Genomic DNA, 21,762 nt, shown 5'->3' with positions numbered 1-21,762 from the left:
TAAAACGATTTTACCTTGATTTCACTTGATTGAATGAGGTTGGCGTTTTTCCACACAACTGCGCCGCATTCTAATGTTCATGCTCATGTTTATATTTGCTCAGCCAAAAACATAGTAATTAGTTAAATATCTTGGCCGTGCATATGCACAGCATATGTTTCGAAATGGACAAATTTATATAAAATTTGCGAAAAAGAATCCACGCGTCTTGGAGGGACTCGAACCCTCAACCTCCTACTCTCTAGATAGGCGTGATAACCCCTACACAACAAGACCACTAAAAGGTCACGTTTGCGGAAAAGCCATCAGAATCCGAGTACCAACCTCCACCGCGGTTAGCTCTCTTTTTTGCAAATTGAATATCTTTCGGATGCTTGATTTGTCGAATCTCCATTTGTGCTTTACTGTTGTATATCCACAGTCAAGCGAGTGCACATTGTTTATTAAACGAGAGGATCGCACTCCATGCCGAGTCCATTCGAGTCCCTCCAAGACACGTGGATTCTTTTTCGCAGAGCTAACCGCGGTGGAGGTTGGTACACGGATTCTGATAGCTTTTCCGCAAAGGTGACCTTTAAGTGGTCTTGTTGTGTAGGGGTTATCACGCCTATCTAGAGAGTAGGAGATTGAGGGTTCAAGTCCCTCCAAGACATGTGGATTCTTTTTCGCAAATTTCGAGTGTTTTTAATAACTTCGGAACGCAATGGGTGATTCCGCGTCGAATGCAACTTGTTGCGAGCAAATCGGGTGAGGCTAAGCTCAAAAACGTGTGTCCCATTTTTTTTTGTACACACTCATACATGCATACACACATACAGACATCACCTCAATTCTATCAAAAGTTCTGTTTTGGAATGATCCTATAGCCTTTAGGTATACATACTTTGGCAAAAGGTTATTCGGGCGCCCTCGGGAGATTTTTCTGAAACAGTCAGGAAATGAAATGTAGGAAGTGAAAATGGTTCACTGTTGTGTTGGGAATGTATGGTGGAAAACTCGTTGCGAATAATATACAAATTGTTCGGCTGTCTCCTTAATTTACTTCATTGCACAAGTCTCTTCACAGTAAAAATATTCAGGATTGTATAAAAATTAAATTTCCTCATACCTGTTGTCTTGAAAATTAAATAAATTAACTGAAAAATACTCATCAATTTTCATATTGCTTCCCCGAATAGGGATCACATTTGAATCACACTGACCGCCTTCATCGTTCATCATCTTCTCGGTTGCACACCCATTGATATTGATTGCCGGTCGGTCGGTATGGCCACTTAGCGAAATGGCAATAACCCTCCCTAATCCTCTTGTTTTATGAAATTCTCAAGCGAAAACAAGACGACACTAACTGGATTTCAACAAGCTCGTTTCCTCGGTTTCCTCCCGATTCATTCAACGTGTAAATGAACAAGAGAGAAAAAAATATTGAATGATACTACTTTGGCGGGTAATCTCACACTTTAGAAGAGCGACCCCGTCGTCATCTTCATCATCATCGTCATCAGCGCCGTCGGGCGAGAAACCGACTCTGATGACGGGGAGGGTGAGTGAATGTAAACTAGGTATGTTGGTTCCTTCGGTCCGTATATGTTTAACATGCGATGAAAGCTTCAAATGAGGAGCAAAACAGAAGAAGAATTAGTGAGTTATTTATTTTTACTTATGTCGGTTTTACGGCAGGATGGTGAGAGCCCTCGCATACAACTACAAGTGAGCCCACTGGAAGTGAGTGGATTTATGGAGGAGAACGCCCATCGCACTCAGTGAGTGCCACAGTTTGAGTGGTTGCATCGTTTGCTTCACACTTCTTTTGCTTCGCAGCAGGAGACGGTACACCATATTCTCTTCGAGTGCAATGTGTTAGTGGGGGGCGGAGCTTAGGACAAACCACCCTCTCTCAAAGTGCAGCACGCGTTTTCGGCTCATACTCAGTGCATTCGAGACGATGCTACGAATTTCCACGGTGCGTGTTTTCCGCGATGCTTTGGCGGCTTCGATTGAAGAGAATGTCTCTCCGCGCACTGGTTGAATGCACCTATGCTTACGAATGCCATGCTACCTTTTTCCTTGATGTTGGAAAGTCGGGTTTTGACCGTACTGGACTGGAGTTTAGTTTGCACAAGTACGCCCTAAGGCCTGCATACACGCGGCTATCGCCGAGACACGCGGGTGTGTAGTTGTTAAAGCGATCCTGACAAAGGGCTTCGCCGCGTGGAATCGCGGCCAGTCAACATTTCGCGAGTTTGCTTTGCGTCCACTTCTCGGCTGGCGGTTTCTTCTCTTTTGTTTCTTTTCGCCGTCGTCATCATCGCTGCCGCTGATCGACTTGTCACAGACCCTGGTGCCGTTTTCTTGTTCTCTTTTCTCCGCGCGCGTCGTCGTCGTGAAATGGGTTCCAGCGAGATTCTCGACGTGTTGTTTTTTGTATCAATCGCACGGCGCGGCCATATGCATTCCGGTGCAGCAGTTCGATCCCGGTGCTACTGGCGCGCGTTGATTGTTTAGCGGAATCGCTCGTCGTCGTTGTTTTCGCCTTCTGACGTTGGTTTTTTTGTTGTCATTGTCCCAAAGTCCTGACGTGTGAGTCGAGTGTGGAAATCGTGAGAAAATTGATTTTTTTTTTCGTCAAACTGCGTCCCTCCATATCTTCTGGATCTACTGCTGCCGTTTCTCGCGTGAAGAATCTTTTACTTGTTTTCGTGACATGTTTGCCATGCTGAGTGGTGAAGTCATGCTGTCAAGAAATTTTAACGCGGTGTGACTATTCTGGAAGATCAAAATAAAAAATAAAAACACATCTATCTAAAAAAAAACAAGTTGAGAGAAGAAGATTCTCAGAACGGTCTCAAAATTGATACCTCAAATCCCCTACGCCTGAGTGGTGGCTTTCGAGCAACAGAAGCAATAGCCAGGCAGGAAGAAGCAAGTGGTACCAGTGCTAATCTCGGAAGCATAATCAGTGAACAGATAAGTGAATTTCGGAACAGGCTGGCAACGGCCGCAATGCTGCTAGGAACGCAGAATCCGGCGGCAATGGCGGCGGCAGCGGCAGCAGCAGCTGCTGCCATAGCTGCCTCCAAGGGGGGTGCCAATGGGGGCACTGGTACAGGGTTGGGTTCCGGTTCCGGTGTCGGTGGTGGTGCGACGGACTTTTCGATAGCAGCCATAATGGCGCGAGGGGCAGCCGCGGCAGCAGCAGCGGCCGTATCGGTAAATGCACGAGCTAACGGAAGTGCCGGCGGTGGGAGCTCCAGTCGAGAGCCATCGGAGCGTAGCATAAGTAAGTGAATGTTGGAAAAGGAAATATATTGTGGGAGTTGTAAGGATGGGGGACACGCTGACTTTAAATCACTATTTCGGACAGAATATTATTTTTCCTCTGTTTTAGGGGCCGTCCAGAAACCACGTGATCATATAGGGGGAGGGGGTTTGGAAAATGACCACGATAAGCCACATGGGGAGGGGGTGTTGCTCTCGAACCACGTGGTTTTTTTAACCCGAAAATTTTTGGTAAATGTAAAATCCAAATGTAAAAAATACAAATCATCAAAATTTAATGATTTAATCATTAAACGCAAAGCGCATCTTAGGGCCGATGCTCACGTAGCGTCTTTTCAACTCAGTGTTAAAAAGAATTTAGCATTAAGCATCGAGAAAACCCGGTAACGCAGCGTCGGTCGCAACGTCGATGCATTTCTGAGTTATTTGGCCAACTTAGCTTTAGATCCTATTTCCATAAAAAAATAAACGAAAAGCAGGTTGCGTTTCAGTCTCAATTTTCACCAAAAAATTGGGAAAGAAAATGAAAAATATATTTTTTAAATTCCGCCGCAGATGGTTTTGGCATCACGCCGCCGACATTTTTGCATCAGCGGACTACAGCTACAATTTTGAAAACTGTTCATGTTTTTACAATAATTCAAGAAAAATCTTCAAAAGAATGTCTTGTGGATATTCAGGAAAAATCCAGTAAAAAAATTTCCTGTAAAAACTTTGACCTTACTTCATACAATCCTGATAAAGTGCTAGCATTCAGAATGTTTTTTGAACAATTCTCTCTGGAAAATTTTGCTTGTAAATTTTGCTACAAATTGGTCATGAAAAAAAAAACAAAACATCTCCAGTGTAAATGCCGAAAAAAATTCCATGTGAATTCTGTCTGAATATTCAAAACAGTCTCGTGGGAAATACATATAATTTTCGGTGGAAAAAATGTTCATATTTTTTTTTTACATTCTAATGAATTTCTTCGACAAGTTCTTCCGAATCTTCACCAGAAATTCTATTTCATTTCCAAAATAAGTTTTTCGAACATTTTAGGGAGTGCACTTCAAAATGTTCAGTCTCCAGTTAGCCTTACGAGCAAAGGCGTAGGATTGCCAATCCGGATATGACGAGTTCGATTCTCGTTCCTGTCTAGGATGTTTTCGGGTGTCAAACATTGTCGACACCCTAGGTATAATGTATCCTTCGTACTTGCTACACAAGATATATAATCGTACAATTGCTGGCATTTAAAACTTTCAATTTATAACTGAGGAAATGCTAATAGAATAAACTAAGTTGAAAAGCAGACCAACTTCCAGTTGGAATATGGAGCCATAGAAGAAGAAGAAGACTGCTAAATTTTTCAAGAAAAAAATCTTCTGAATTTTCATTAGAAATTAAATAGCCAATTCCACATGAAACACTTTCATATTACCGTTGATTTTTGTTTTGGATTTTCATTTTCAAACTTGGAATTTTGAAAAGAAATTTCTTACGCTCTTTGTGAATTCTATCACATTTTTAAATTTTCCATATATTTTTTTTATTCGAGGCATTATTTAGAATTTCCACGGAAGAGTCTATGGATTATCTTCAAAGAATAAATCTTTAGAATTCTCAAGGTTCGTGTTTTTTTATATCAAAGAATAAATCTTTAGAATTCTCAAGGTTCGCGTTTTTTTAATTTGCGCCATAAATTCTTCCAAAATTTCATGGGAAATTCTTCTTCGGAAAGTCATTTTGATTTCTTTGTAGGTTCAGCTAAACATTGCTTTAAATCTTTACCATGCAAAGAAGCACAAGAAATGATTTAAAATTTGTAAGGAATTTTCACATCAGAAAGTCTTGAAAATTTTGATTTAATTTTCTAAGGAATTCCTATTGAATTGCTTCTAAAGTACAACCTTCACAAGTACTACAAAGTGCAATTTTTTTCGTTATTTCCACTTGTAAAACATCGAAATATCCTCAGGAAATTCATTATTGGTGTTTTAGATGAACTTTTTTCGATTTTCTACTGGAAAATCTTAGGAATTTCCATCGGAAATATTTTGGTATACTCCAAATAATTTCTTTTGGAAATTTAAAAACTGCTGAAAATTTCTAAAATTTTTTTGAAAACGAAAAAAAATTTCCATTGGAAATTTAGAAGAATTTCCTTTTAAGATTCATTAAATTTGCCCAGGATTTTGAAAAAAATCTTTAGAGATTCTGTAAAAAAGTAAGCTGGATTTTTTCTAATTTATACCGGAAGTTCTTCGGAATTTGATGGTTATTGGAATTTTCATCGTAAATATGCATTTAGGATCCTTCTGCGGATGCTTCTAGTTCTTCAAAATTTCTACCGAATCTTTTTAGGAACTCTTCCACAGAATTTCGAAAAAAAGTCGTTGAAATACTGAAGATTTTTCCGTGGAGACTCGAAGAATTTCTTCTAAGTATTCTGAAGGGTTTCCTTGCAACTCCAGAATAATTATTCTTGAAAATTAGGAAGAATTTGGAATTTAAAATTCATCCAAGCAATAAATGTAGGCAATTATTCAGGATTGAGAAGCCTAGTTCTTATGATATTGAATAATTAGGCTAATTGATCGAAAATTTTAATAATGCACCTAATTAGAACATTTAGGTGCATTTTTAAATTTTTCGATCAATAATGCACAAAATTCTAGTAGTGCGTATGAAAAGGATATGTCATAGAGAAGCTTGCATTAAAAAATCAACATGAAATTCTAAATAAAATGCTTTTTAAATTCATAAAAGGGTCTTAGAACTAAGAAGAGTCCAGCGATATGAAAAAAGTGGCAGTGTTCCAGAAAAAACACTCCAATTCCTAAAACAATCTAGGGTAATAAATAGTGTTATAATATCGATTGAAATTGAATTCTAAAACAAATCTCAACCCTTTCAGGACTGATGGGTCATATATGCCCAGCGTTTTAGATTGTCTATTAAATCACAAAAGAGAGCTAGACCACCATTTTCTTCAGTAAAATTGTTCATCTAGATATTGGTTTTACAGAAAAAAATATGGGAGCTCAAATTTCACTGACCCTGAAAACTCAGTTATCCGAAACTTTGGGAAGATTTCGATTCTAAGAGCATGCAAATGAAGTTGAAATTTTTGAATCATTCTGAACACTCAGATAAGATGGGTCATCCTGAACGTTAAGCCAGTGATTGCTCTCAAGTTCAGCCCACGACTTCTCGGGTGATCAATCATGACATTTGTAATGTCCTCATCATCGGTATGTACCCAATCCGATGAAATAAGAATATGATCCTAATTTCCATTAACATGAGATCTAAGAGACAAGGTACCCAAAATTATCTTGAGTCAACATCAAGCTGCACAATGACTATGCCTTTTTTGTAGGGCCTTAGAAGCACTGGGTTCACAGACTTGAATGATTTAGTAGTTCAAACATTACGACTTCCAGGACGTTTTTTAAAACCTAAAAGTTTTGTATAACCTAAGTCGAGTCAAGTACGAAACACTGAAGACGACCTTACTGTTGAGGTCGAAATACGTATCTGTCAAGGTACAATCAAGTGGTGGAATTAAATGGGAAGGTACAAACTCGTCTTATGACAAGTAAAGACATTCCATTAAAAAGCTCAACATAACTTTTTTAACTAAAAAGTCTGTAGTAGCTTGTACAAATAACAATTGTCATATCAACCCAATGGACCTAATGGGATATTATATCATACATCATTCATAATTTGGTTAATTGGATAAATCGAATGATCCGAACTCCAAAATGATAATTGATCTATAATACATTCATTCTTCTATGAGTCGCTTATGAAAGGACCATTGACTGAAGCATATTCGAGATATGGAATAGAAGTTCCTTGGGAAATCATTCGAAAGACATCAGAGTGACTGAGAAAATATGTTTAGTATGGCATCATTGGATTCCACGAGTCAATATCAAAATAAAATTTCAATGAAGAATTAGAAATTTTGAGAGATGAGCCAGCTCTAGATTATTTATTAGAGAAAAAATAGAAATTTTCCATAATAGAATTGGAAATTGCCAATAAAGAAATCAGGGTATGAGTATTAAATAAATATAGAATTACTGCAAATAATGCAAAATTTCCATAAACAGTTGAAAATTTTCCACAAAACAATAACTAAACCATTACAAATTTTTCTCGAAATTTTTATAACATATTCGCGAGTCCGCATTTTTTGTATCCTCCTGATGCATCGAAGGTATGCGATTTCTAGATAACCTAATACCTGATACACATTACAACATGATAACATCATAAAAATCTTCGAAATAATGAAAATTTATAATTTCCATGCTGGGTTTTAGTTTGATTTTGAATCAGTTGAAATTGTCCATCTTCAATCGGATTAACCATATGTTTTAGTTACATAGGGTTTTTTTTTAATTTTTGTACTTGAAAAAAAACCACGTGGTCAAAGGGGGGGGGGTCTGCCAAATGACCACGATAGACCACATGGGGGGGGGGGTTGAAAATCTTCAAAAATATGACCACGTGGTTTCTGGATGGCCCCTTACTACCTTAAATTGCGCACTTTATTAAAATCTTTCACTCTATAAAGGGCACCAGGACCGACTGTCTCAAGAGATAATTGCTCTTTTCAAAATTGTTTAGCTTTCTGTGATAATCCTACTCACCCCAATTTCGAACTTTGCACTGTCAAACGCTTTGAGACGATGATGAAATCAATAAGAAATTGACTATCAAATTTGCTGACCGTCAGATGCTAGGCCAATCAAAATTATATATTTCAAAATAAATATTGTATGGAAAAATTAGATAACCTATGTGCAGTAACCTTGACACACTGCAAAATCGTGTGCGAGATGCAACTGTTATAATCATTTATTCAGGGTGAATCTAAATAGGAGTAAATGTCGCAATATAGTATGAGTACAATGTTCAGCATTTCTCACGCACTACTTGAAGCCTATATTTCTACCGCAAACATAACTCTTTCAAATTGATATAGATTTTATATTAATATGAAATTGATATGATTTTAGCGGCAGTATGGGTGCACTTCAAAAATCTGAATAAAGGGTACAGCCAAACATCTACACAGGAATAATGTGATTTGTCACTAAAATGACTATTAATGTAATTTCCTATGTAATTTTTATTTTATTTTTCACGGCACCCAACTTTTTACTCGAATTCATTCTAATTTCAAAACATTATAAAATATAAATGGGAGCGTAAAGGTCCGGATTTAGCCGGAAGGGGGGCCCGGGGTCGACAGCTTGTGGGGGCCCCAAAATGTACAAAAAAGGTTGGTTTTGGTACATAAGATTTGTGGCGTCCGGGGCCACGCTGATCGACCACACATCGTATCGGATGTCCCTTAACCCCATAACTGAGGATTGCATCCATATGCAGATGTGCTCGATTTGCGGTTAGCGACATAATAGCCTTTACATATACTTAAAGCCTGTGGACGTTAAATTTCGGACGCTTAGATAATGGAAAAAAAATATTTTAAACTCTTTTTAGTGGAATGTATTCAACCGTCTAAGACGAGTTTAGTACTCTCCATTTAATTCCACCAATTATTTCGATATCTTTGCAGATACGTATTTCGACCACAACTGTGTGGTACGAGAGACTGAGACTGTAGTACGAGACACTGAAGACGACCACACAGTTGTGGTCGAAATACGTATCTGCAAAGATATCGAAATAATTGGTGGAATTAAATGGAGAGTACTAAACTCGTCTTAGACGGTTGACTTAGATAATGTTCAATTGATTTGTCGCCGCTTCATCAATTTCAACGAGAGCTAAAACATGTTGAAAGCAGCATATACTGCAAAGAGATTTATTTGTTATGTAAATTGATTGTATCTGTGGCTTGTGATTTTATTTTAAACTAGGCTACCTTGCCCGATCTCACTCGGCTTTTACTTTCGATCTGTCAATTATTTTGTTGATAGCAGAATCGCACTCTAGATCGATTTAAGTTCGAGCTTGATGGCTTTGTTCAGTACTCAAGAAATCGTTCCATTTATCAACACTTAGTATTTATAAACACAGCTGATCCGAAGACGAACCAATAGGAATTAATCAGTAAGAAAATCTTGCAATACGGTCCATGCGTTCGTGAGCTATATTGCCTCAAAAGAACTGAAAACTCATTTTTATATATAGAAGAAAAAAAGAATCGCATTGAAAGACGGGTGTCCGCAATTAAACGTAGACAAGTTTTAGTATACAAGAAACGCAAAAATGTTTTCTGATTGAAAATGATAACGGCCGTATTGAAAACGAAGAAGCACTTCCAAGTCAGTGAAAGTTATCACTGAAATCTATGAAAAGATTATATTTATCGCATACAAAACCCTTTTTAGGCATTTGATTCAAATTGCAAATATGTTGGAGCTTAGCTTCCACACATGCAGTAGAGAATAACGGCATTGTTGTTATAACTGAGTGAAATAAAAATAGCACCACCATAATAATATTTTATTACATTAGGGTATGCGATAACACATTTTTTCCTGACGAAACGAAACGAAACGAAACGAAATTAGAAATGCTACTGTTGGATCGGAACGAAACAAAACGAAATTCAAACTTTCTTCCGATATTCCGAAACGAAACGAAATCCGGGTCCATTTGATTCGAAATTTTACGAAACGAAACGAAATTTAATTTTTTTCCGCGGAATTTTTATTAAAAGTTTTTTAGCATTACATAGATAATGCAAAAAAGGAATAAAAAAATCCGCAGAGGAAATAATTTTGTTTAACATTTTTAGAGTCAAATAAGGTCGATACAAGTATATAAAAAAATTGCACCGCCTAGAATTTTTTTCTCTAAAATAAAGTTTTGATGCGACAACAAAAAAAAAATCGGAAAATTATAAGGATTATCAAAACATTCTTTAACAAATCCGAGGAGGTTTTTGATTTTTTTTTTTCATTTTAATATTTATCTTGTATAACCCTCTCCCTCTTGACCTTTCCGGCATCATTAGGACATAACTTTTATTAAATGCCTAAGAGCAAAATCAGCAATCCTCATTTTGAATATGAATCTGCAACATTTATTTGCCCAGCAGCTGTTCTAGATTCATTTTTATATCAGTCAGTTGTCAAAAACTTAAAACTGCCATAACGCTCAGTTCTATTTACTGCAGATTTGAACCATGAATGAATCACGAGTTTCAAATATTTTGGTGTATGAATGCGTCATTTTATCTACGGATAAATCCACTTTGCAATTACGGCGCCTTTCTTGGCAGCAACATAATGATTTCATTTAATTGAAAATTTTAAAAGGATGTTTTGGGGAAACCAGTGAGTTCGTTCTATTTTGCTTCAGATTCAAACAAGAATTGTGATCCATAATTTGAAATGAAACTGAATCACTACTGATTTCATTCTACATAATTGTGTGTAATATCGCTTAATATTTCCAACAGATTTCATATTGATTAGATCTGTTCACCATTTTGAAAAGTATTACAGATTCAAAGTGCCACCCATCCATTTCAATTAACATCTTGAATAAAGTATGCAGGTAAATTTTAAACCAAATTCATGAAAATTTATTGAATGTGTAAAACTTCCAAAATGGTCTTTTCAACAGATCTAAGCAGTATGAAAACTGTTGATTGCAATACAAAAGTCGACTTTTTTTCACGTTTTGAGTTTTTTTATGGTAATGGGCATTTTTCATCCATCACTTTTTTTATGGAGTTCGCCTTGAAAGATAAACGATAATCGTGACTGCTAGATGAAAACCTTTTTTCGTTTCATCACTTTTTTCACAAATTCTTTAGTGCGCTGCGGTGGGAGTTGAACCTAAACAATAATATCCTTGAGATGCGCTGACAACATTTTCACGCTATCTGCATGTAGGCATCAGGGTCTGGGTCATTTGGCATAAAGTCATTTGGCATAACGCCATTTGACATAAAGTCATTTGGCATAAAGAAATTTAGCATAAAGGCCATTTGGCATAATTTTGAACTGCAACAAAAAAGTGGGTCATTTGCCATAATTTGGAACTGTTAAGGACAAGCATCTCGAAATCCAAAACAAAATTCACTCGCGTTTTCAAGGGCACACCACTCAACTGTCATTTTTATTATTCCACGGATGCTGCGACACTGCAAAGCTGAAACAATAAAAACAAAAGTTGTCCACTGCCTCCGTATTGAGTGGTGTGCCCTTGAAAACGCGAGTGAATTTAGTTTTGGATTCTGTGACGCTTGTATTCTGTATTCTGAACAAACTTCTATTTTCATAAAAACAATCACTTTTAATTCGAAGAAAAGATCAAATCCCCCATTGCATTATTGCGGGCAAACGCCCACTTTTAAAGTAGGGATCACTTCCACCATTGCCTTAATCCGGACAAACGCCTACTTTTAAAGATAAGGAATCACATCCACCATTGGCCTAATCCAAGCAAATGCCTACTTTTCAAGAAGTGATCATATCCACCACTGCCGTAATCCGGACAAACGCCCACTTTTAAAGAAGGGATCATATCCACAATTGGCTTATCCCGGCAAGCGCCTACTTTTAAAGAAAGGATCACACCCACCATTGCCTTAATATGGGCGAGCAACTACCTTTTTAGGAAGGGGTAATATCCACCCTTGCCTTAATTCGAGCAAACGCCTTATTTTAAAAAAGAGATTGCATCCACCATTGCCATAATCCGGCCAAACGTTCACTTTTAAAGGCGGGATCACATCCACCATTGCCTTATTGATGAGCATGAGCATGAGCATTATGACCGCACAATTCGTAGTTGCTACTCCGTGATTGACTGAACTTGCGAAATTGTACAGAGAACACAATGAATGGGGCTTGGGATTAGCTGTCCATTCTCAATATACACGTTTCGGGAGCTCAAATATTTAAAGTCAATAACGGCACCGGCCACGTCCTTACGGTCATATAGGAATGGAAGGACTGTTAGTCCGACTCTCGTTGCTACTAGAGACCGAGTATACCTCTGCATCTCCACGATTGTCTTGGGATATGATAGCGTTTTAGTTACAAAAGATAATTTATTTGGAATCACTTTGGTAAGCGATACGATCTATGGGATAGAAAATAACACTAATTCGAGTTAAAAGTTAAAACATGCACGCCCGGTTGCATATAAAAACTAAGGAGATTCGCGTTTTGGACGACCGAACGGAAGCGCAGCACTCTGTTCTCACTTGCTCGATGGCTACAGCAAACTATTGAAGAATGCGCTTTTTTCGACCGCATAAGCCACCGAACACAAGATATATTTTATTTCTTTCCCGACGACTAAAACACGCACTGCACTTACTTGATTATTACCGGCCGCGCAATGCAGAACACAATATTTTGGCCCATCGCGCGATAGTTCTGTTATTCGCACAAAGCAGTACAAAATTTCGGTGACCAGCCGATCATTTTGCTTTCCGCACAAAGCAAAACTTAATTTCGACGACCGGCTGATCGCTCTGATTACTGAAGAATCTGAAACACGAGAAATCACGCACTGAAATGATTTTTATTACCGTCCGCGCAATGCAGAACACAATATTTCGGCAGATCACGCAGATCACGAAATCTCGCACTGAACTGCTCACATCCACCATTGCCTTATTCCGGACAAACGCCTACTTTCAAAGATAAGGAATCACATACAACATTGTCTAAATCTGGGCGAGCAACTACTTTTTAAGAAGGCCGGGCAAATGCCTACTTTTCAAGAAGTGAACACATCCACCCTTGTCTTAATCCGAGCAAGCGCCTAGTTTTAATGAAGAGCTCACATCCACCATCGCCTTATGCCGAGCGAACGCCCTAATTTTAAGAAGAGATCACATCCACAATTGTCGTAATTCGAGCAAGCGTCTACTTTTAAAGAAAGGATCACATCCACCATTGCCTAAATCTGGGCGAGCAACTACTTTTCAAGAAAGGGTAATATCCACCATTGCCTTAATCTGAGCAAACGCCTACTTTTAAAAAGAGATTGCATCCACCATCTGAGCGAGCGCTCCATACCCCAAGCAGCACAAATTATTTCACTACTGAACATTTTACTGTGTTGCAACTATTCGGAAAGAAACTATCTTTGCGTATGTGCCATCAAATATAACTCTCTTGCAATCTAAAAAGCGCAAGAGGTGGAGCCTACGGAAACATCCTTCGATTGCAGTAAAATTGCAATAATGTTGCAAAATACTACAGTGGAAAAAAATAAAATAAAAATATAAAACTGGATTCGATTTATGGATCTTGTGATTGAAAGTCCTTCACTCTACCACAGCACCATTCAACACTTCGAAGGAACTGCATGTTGACTCGCCATAAAAACCATACGATTATGAAGTTTTGTACTCGGGTTTCCTTTTACTTGATTGCACCATCACAGGAAAAAAATGTGAGTTGTCAAAACGTTGAACGATGCTGAATTAAACATGAAGGTACATTCAACTTAACTGCAACTTAATTTAAACAAACAATTAAATTTTGAAAGACGCATTGAAGTTACATGGTAAAAATATGCAACTTAATGATTTTGTTTCGTGTTTGCAACATGAAGTGCAGTATTCTTTGTTTGTTTGTTTCCAAATGTCAAACACGTACTGCATTGCAATTTTAATGAAACATTGATCACAGTTCGAACGTTTTCGCCCAAAGCCTTCAATGAAACTGAATAGAATTATTATTATTTATTCAGACTAAGGCCGAAGTGGCCTGTGCGGTATATAAGAGTCTTCTCCATTCGGCTCGGTCCATGGCTACACGTCGCCAACCACGCAGTCTACGGAGGGTCCGCAAGTCGTCTTCCACCTGATCGATCCACCTTGCCCGCTGCGCACCTCGCCTTCTTGTACCCGTCGGATCGTTGTCGAGAACCATTTTCACCGCGTTATTGTCCGACGTTCTGGATACGTGCCCGGCCCACTGCAGTTTTTCGATTTTCACGATCTGAACGATGGATGGTTCTCCCAACAGCCGCTGTTGCAACTCATGGTTCATTCGCCTCCTCCACGTACCGTCCGCCATCTGCACCCCACCATAGATGGTACGCAACACTTTCCTTTCAAAAACTCCCAGTCCTCCCTGGTCCTGCACGAGCATCGTCCAGGTCTCGTGACCGTAGAGAACTACCGGTCTTATAAGCGTTTTGTAGATAGTCAGTTTGGTACGGCGGCGAACTCTATTCGATTGGAACGTCTTGCGGAGTCCAAAGTACGTACGATTTCCAGCCACTATGCGTCTCCGAATTTCTCTGCTGGTATCGTTATCGGCGCACATAGGGGTATTTTCGCAATCTAGCCGGAATAAATTATTTCATCTCTCAAACTACTATATTTCACCTTATTTTATGATACTGTGATGATAATTTAGCTGAAATATCAATTTTCTTAATTTTCACTTTTTGACCCATGTGCTTCACCCTTTGAAACCTTGAAAAACATTGATAATTTCAATTAATTTGTTCTCGTCATCGCTTCTACCGAAATCAGCTCAACTCTATGTGTTTGCAAGGGGAAACATAGAGCTAAAAGATGGTGTCATGGAAATTGCTCTATGGCGCTTCTATTTTTCATAGGGAGGTTGAATGTATGATATAGGCCATAAATGCCTTAAATACAGTACCAAACTAAAAACATCCGCTTTCAAAATGGCGCAAATTTGCGCAAGATTTTTCTTCGGGATCCTAAAATATAGATATAAATGCGTCTTCTCTATAATGAAATATTACCGAATATCATCGAATAAGTGTTTTATGCTTATTGAAAATATGAGTAACATTAACTAGTTTCAGCTCGAAAATGGACTTCGAATTACTCTTTTGTATTTCTGTTCAGAACCATTCATTCTTGTCAAAAATATGTTTACATGATACTATTTTGTCTACTTTTTCATGGTATGTACTGATCTGTGGATTGCTGTGACATATATTTGACCACAATAGAACATACCGAACGTAATCAAATTCAACAGAGAAAACCGTTAATTTCCTCAACGAAAAACCTCTAACTTTCTAGAAGTGTAGTGGTAAAACTTTAAATCTAAATAGAAAACCTAGTACTAGGAGTCGCTCGTCTACTATTCAGAGAAGTTTGAGGCATATTTTGACTGCTCTAGGACAATTTTGAAAATTTAACTTTATTCCGGCTAGAATGAACAAATACCCCTATGTGCGGCGGTCACAAGTGAGCCCAAGTACACGAATTTTTCAACCACCTCGATTTCGTCACCACCGATAGAAACTCGTGGTGGGTGGCTTACATTGACATTACCATAAATATGGTGGTGCTATTTTTATTTCGCTCAGTGTATATATTTTCAATTTATTGCCTAGAACTACATTATTTTCCGGATATGATTTTCTCACAACATTGCACCATACAATCAAAGGATCACCGCATTTCGATAGATTATAACCTAAAAAATATTATTTCTTCATTCTCATTGTGGTCTTTTGTCAACAATCCATTTTGTATTTTTTTCTCTTTTTCAAAGGCAACATTTTTGACAGCTGCCGCAGCCAAATTTCTTTTTTGCAGTTGGTATAGAAAGGGTTTCCTTATACTCTTATAATAGCTTCATATTGGTTATTGAGAGAGAGCAGCTTGGCTTTGCTCTGATTATGGCTATCAGAAAGTTGTTTTGTAATAGTCGTTTTATTTATAATTCTTATCATTTGATCTCAAAAACCCTTACCACAGTGACGTAAAACTTGAAAATTTTACTTGGGACGTGTTCAAATTTCGTTGAAATCGTGAAAACGTATTGAAAACTTTCTAAAACTGTTATTTTCATATACATGCCCTCTCCCTGTTCTCTATGACCCTCCCACCCAGTCTAATATTGTCTTATACTTGGATAGAGAATATGTGATTCAAATTTGGTGGACATTGGTCATGGGATACAGAAGTTAACTAAAATTATCCTCTCATCCACCCCCCCCCCCTCCCCGTTTTTTTTAAATGGACCCTCCAACCTTATAATCGTCTCCTTAGGACAGAGAATATGTCTCAAATTTAGTTGAAATCAGTCGAGGAGTTTAGAAGTTAAACTGAAATATTCGTTTTCTATAGAATACCCCTCCTCACACCCGCCTTCTTTCCAAAGTCCATGCCCAATCGTCGTCTACTTAAGATAAAGAATGTTAGTTTCTACTTTGGCTGAATTAAGTCAATGGGGTTCCAGAAGTTATGCCGGAACATACATATACTACTTGATACTTGATAGGCTACAGCTCTTCAATGAACCTACGCCGAATGTAGTATCCTTTGTAGGGGTATGTGACGGGACCATCATCATCATCATCATCTCCAATGGACTCGATCCTGGGCCAATCGCTTCCAGTCGCCCTGAACATTTAGCGCCCTCAGGTCCTCTTCAACTGCACAAAGCCATCGTGTACGCGGCCTTCCACGAAGCCTGCGGCCTCTTTCGGGTTCTCTACTAAATATTATCTTCGCTTGATGTTCTTCCGGCATACGAACAACGTGACCAGCCCACCGTAGTCTGCCGTGTTGTATAAGCTTAATTATATCCAGACCTTTATACACCTGGTACAACTCGTGATTCATGCGGCGCCGCCAGATACCGTTCTCCTGTTTTCCGCCGAGTATTGTCCGCAGCACCTTACGCTCAAACACTCCGAAAGCTCTCCGATCAGCCTCCTTTAACGTCCATGTTTCATGGCCGTATAAAGCCACCGGAAGAATCAGAGTAGTATACAGCGCGAGTTTTGTTTTCGTTTGCAGACTACGGGACTTAAGCTGGTTGCCCGTAAGCTGGTTAAGTCCGTAATAAGCCCTATTTGCAGCTGCAATACGCCTTTTCACCTCGCGGGTAACATCATTATCGCACGTCACTAATGTTCCAAGATACACAAATTCTTCTACCACTTCAAATTTTTCACCATCCAGCACCATTTCGCTACCACCACCACTACCCTCGTTGATTGCCAGCGACCATGTACTTCGTTTTGCTGGTACTGATCGTGAGTTCAATCATCGCTGTCTCCCTCTTAAAAGGCACAAAAGCCTCTTCCACGGCACGGCGATCAATCCCGATAATATCGATATCGTCCGCAAATCCCAGGAGCAGATGCGATTTTGTGCTAATGGTACCGCTTCTTTGCACACCAGCTCTCCTAATCGCTCCCTCGAGCGCTGTATTGAACAGTAGATTCGAGAGTGCATCACCCTGCTGCAACACATCTAAGGTAACAAATGATGTCGATATTTCATCCGCAACCATTACGCTTGATTTCGATCCGTCCAACGTTACACGAATCAGCCGTATCAGTTTCGCCGGAAAACCATGTTCAAGCATAATTTGCCATAATTCATTCCGTTTCACTGAATCGTACGCCGCCTTGAAACCAATAAACAGAATTCTATTCGATGGCAGCGTCTTGCGGAGTCCAAAGTACGTACGATTTCCAGTCACTATGCGTCTCCGAATTTCTCTGCTGGTATCATTTTCGGCAGTCACCAGTGAGCCCAAGTACACAAATTCTTCAACCACCTCGATTTCGTCACTACCGATGCAAACCCGCGGTGGGTAGCAAATATTGCACATTGAACCACGCCGGGAGATTGGAAGGAAACAAATATTTTCACCATGATGATAATATTTTAGGAACAAAGTGTCAGCAATGTCAAAGCTTATTGTTTAAGCTTTATTTTGAAGTTTGTTGCAATAGGGTGGCCCCACTACATTTTGAGATAAAAATTTTAACTTCTATATTTCTAATTTTAGCATTGTACGATATTCTAGAAAGTGGTTCCTTATTTAATTTCGAGGCACTTTGCTGAAGAAACCATTGTGGTACGTGGTTTGTATAATTTGTTTGTACAATTATGTTAGGATGACCCTAAAAAATCGGGTATACCCCGTTAGGCATAAGTACGTTAGGCATAAGTACGTTAGGCATAATGGACGTTAGGCATTCCACTAAAAAGCTCAAAATAATTTTCTTTACTTCTACATATTTTGGCCGTGCGGTAAGATGCGCGGCTACAATTCAAGACCATGCTGAGGGTGGCTGGGTTCGATTCTCGGTGTTGGTCTAGACCATTTTCGCATAGGAAATTATCTTGACTTCCCTGAGCATAAAAGTATCATCGTGTTAGCCTCATGATGTACGAATGCAGAAATGGTAACTTGGCTTAGAAACCTCGCAGTTAATAACTGTGGAAGTGCTTAATGAAAACTAAGCTGTGATGTGAGGGATGTAATGCCAACGAAGAAGAAGAAGAAGAAGAAGGCAAGAATATTCTTTGTATATCAAGGGATATTGTACTGGGCATGACACTGAACATTTTATCCTAATAAATGCCTTGGTGATAAATAATGAAACAAAATCAGTCAAAACCGTTTTTACTGTTGATAGTGAAATTCATAGATGAATGATTTTGAGGTTTCCTCGTTTTAAGCATGAATCTTACCTCTTAATATTTAACCATCGTATGGAGATACTTTTAACAGTTTGTTCATTTTTGTTCGTATATAATTCCAAGTCTACAAAATCTCAACATCTTAAAAAATCTTCTCCGAAGAAGGATACTTCACAGCAAGTTGCATAATCCTCCCGGCTCATGATCAACCCAAAAAATGGGAGCAAAATATCGATTTTCCACCCATCGCATCGCAGGCAAAGTCCTTGTTGGGTTGTTGCTTTGAACCGTGTTTCACTTTGCAAGTCGTTTTTCTTTGTCTTTATCGTCTCGAAGACAGCACACTCTGCCGAGTGCAAAAGCAAGTCAAGTGGCTGGAACAGTTTTCTTCGGTCCATTCTCACCGAGCTCCAACCTTTCGTTCCTGGGGAAGGTTGTCGGTGTTGGACGTTCATGTGTGGTTTTATTTTCCCTTAGTATGTGTATGGGGATCAGGGATTCCATTTGATTTTTCCCGAGGGAGATGCTCCACTATTTTAGAGTCGTCCGTTTCATTCGAATCCGTCTTGGATAGTTTGAAGGGGAAATCGCAGATGAATGTAAAACTTGCCACCGTACCAGCACCGCTAAATTGAATAATAAATTGCTTGAACACTTGAACACTAGTCAAATTGATATCTAATTGATTTGCTAATAACCGACAACTGGACTTGCTTCCGACATCGAGTCTCATCTGACGATAAACAAACAACCACCTCTGGCGTTAATGCTCATTATCATATCGGATGAGCATCACCGACCGACAGCTTTGATGCTTATTGCTCAATCAGCGCGGTCGAAAAAACATGTTCGCAGCTCATGAATGTTACTATCCGGACCAATGAATCTGAGAAAGTTTCTCAACTCAACTTTCAATTAAGCCGCGTTTGGAATCTTCCTGCCGTACAAGTGTGAATAGAGAAAAAAAAGCATAAAACGATTCAGCTTGTGTGCGATTGTACCTTTCTACAAATAGCTATCTGCTCTGAACGATGTGTGATGCTGCACAACGATGCTAAGAGACGTTCCATGCTTTAAAAGCTTTATATATTCTGCTTTGCTTTTAAACTCTAATAATTTGAGATACGAATCTTATAAACCACTTTTTCGAGTTGGGATGCCACATCACACTCCTCTTCTACAACATAAGAAGCATAACAAATGCATCCGATTGCAATTCGCATCAGGCAGAGCCATTGTTTCGCATCGTAGAGACCCGTGTGGAGTTTCGCGGATATTTTTCTTTAATTGCGCTCTCGTCACGATTGCAAAGCCACTAATTACCAGCAGCACTTCCCCGCCATTGCATTGCCCTTAGCGCCAAGGCATGTCATTCGTTCAGCACGCCGGAGGACTCGCCCGCCAAAGCTGTTCGCATGATTCCGGTCGGATCGATATCTTTTCATATTTTAGCACCTTTTTCGAAACTACAAATCAGCAAATCATCACGCACATCTTCGCCAACCAGCCGCTGCGCCGCCGACAAAGTCCCGAGCCAAAGGCGGCATTGTTTTATGCTTCGAAGTGGATGTAGATTTTTTTTTCTGTTGATGGTGTGATCCATCTATGCGCCGTTTGGGGCGAGCTCCACCAACGCTTCTTATGGGTGCATCTAGTTTGAATGCGAATATGGCCGGGCCTGGGGTACCAAGCGCCAATAAAAGGCGCCTTTATTGGTTGTAAAACAACTTTTCGGCTACGGGGTGAGACCGTGTTTTTGTTGATTTTGAATTATGAATGTGAACCGACCGGCACGGCACTAATAAACGGAACAGTTGTTTCTGCAATGAAAGTGATGTTGGCAATTAAGGATGAATGGAAGTTGTTTGATAGTTGTGAGATGTAAATATGGAAAACAGCTCACTATCCATCTTCCACGAGTATGAATGTTTATGGATGAAATTTCAAAATATCATATGTTTTGATTATTAATTTTATTTTTATTAGCACTATGACGAAAGCCTAAGCTAGAAGATTTATAAATAGCCATCCTTTTGATTCCGAAATAATAATGTTTTAACAAATATGAAGTCTCCAGTCAGATAGTCTAATTTCAGAATATCTTCGCTCTTCATGTACGAGGAGCCACGATACCTTTCTTCCAAACATTTCTTTTTAATCAAGCTGGAACTCGCTCTTTCAAGACTATCTCTATGACAAAATTTCATCATTTGAAGTCTACTTCAAAAGCTTTAAAATATTTGTGCTGGTTACATCAGACCTTATTAACTATCGGATGACGTGAGACATTTTTGTTGTTAGCACTCATAATTGACGATGACTTCGTTTTTTTGGGGTAGAGCATGGATGGATATCCAGTAACAATAATTGTTTATGTATTTATTCTTGCAATTAATTTCTGTATTTAATGGTTTTTGAATTTAAAATGCAGAATAATTAATACAAATATTATTTCAATCATTTTACCGTGATTATGTAGGAACAAAGTTGTAATTATTTAAAAATTTAGAGGACTACTAGGATGGTGCAATAAAATTGTACACAGCATCTGTCATAGTTGAATCACCCCTTACCAGGTTTATAACTAGCGTAAAAAGCTGGATAGTTGAAAAGTTGAAAACAGGCCAAATTCCAGTTAGAATGTAGAGCCACAGAAGAAGAAGATGCCATATCCCTGGTTCATCACATGTCGAAATAAGAATAGAGTATTAAAATAAAGAAAACCAAATGGGATCACCCGATTATACATCCAATTAACAATTTCTGCAAATCTGTCTGAAGTCTTTAAATCTTGATATGTATAATACAAGTGCTAGCAAAATTATAAGAAATCTAGCAATTGCGTACATGTTTAGATTAAAATCTGGTTTTGCAACTTTCTTATACAGAGCTTCAAGAAATTATAAATTCTTTTGATTTTTTACCACAAATTATTGTGAAATTGCGATTCCATGTTGGCCCTCGTTCGGACAATGAGCGTTGTTTCAGTTTCATCTGCGAATTCTTCAAAACCAGGGTTGAAAAGTGTGAAAAAATTGTTGTCAAAAATTGGTTTTCAAACGATTTTTCAGATATTCAAGAAGAATTACTTACAATAG

The 21,762-nt window shown here is 38.7% G+C and overlaps 1 protein-coding gene across 2 annotated transcripts in view; it reads left to right on the top strand.

The window, feature by feature from the left end:
* Positions 1 to 2,102: 2,102 nt before the first annotated feature.
* Positions 2,103 to 21,762, top strand: part of LOC134212859 (T-box protein H15-like) — a 146,353-nt gene continuing 126,693 nt past the window's right edge. Inside the window, exon 1 of one of the 2 annotated variants that reach the window (XM_062691104.1) lies at positions 2,103 to 3,280. In XM_062691104.1, the coding sequence (XP_062547088.1) occupies positions 3,004 to 3,280 (277 nt within the window). In that variant the 5' untranslated portion in view covers positions 2,103 to 3,003. The remainder of the gene's footprint in view (positions 3,281 to 21,762) is intronic. The other variant, XM_062691105.1, reaches the window with a different exon arrangement.

Source organism: Armigeres subalbatus, chromosome 2, assembly GCF_024139115.2.
Source record: "Armigeres subalbatus isolate Guangzhou_Male chromosome 2, GZ_Asu_2, whole genome shotgun sequence".
Lineage (NCBI taxonomy): Eukaryota > Metazoa > Arthropoda > Insecta > Diptera > Culicidae > Armigeres > Armigeres subalbatus.
This window is presented reverse-complemented; position numbering and strand designations above follow the sequence as displayed.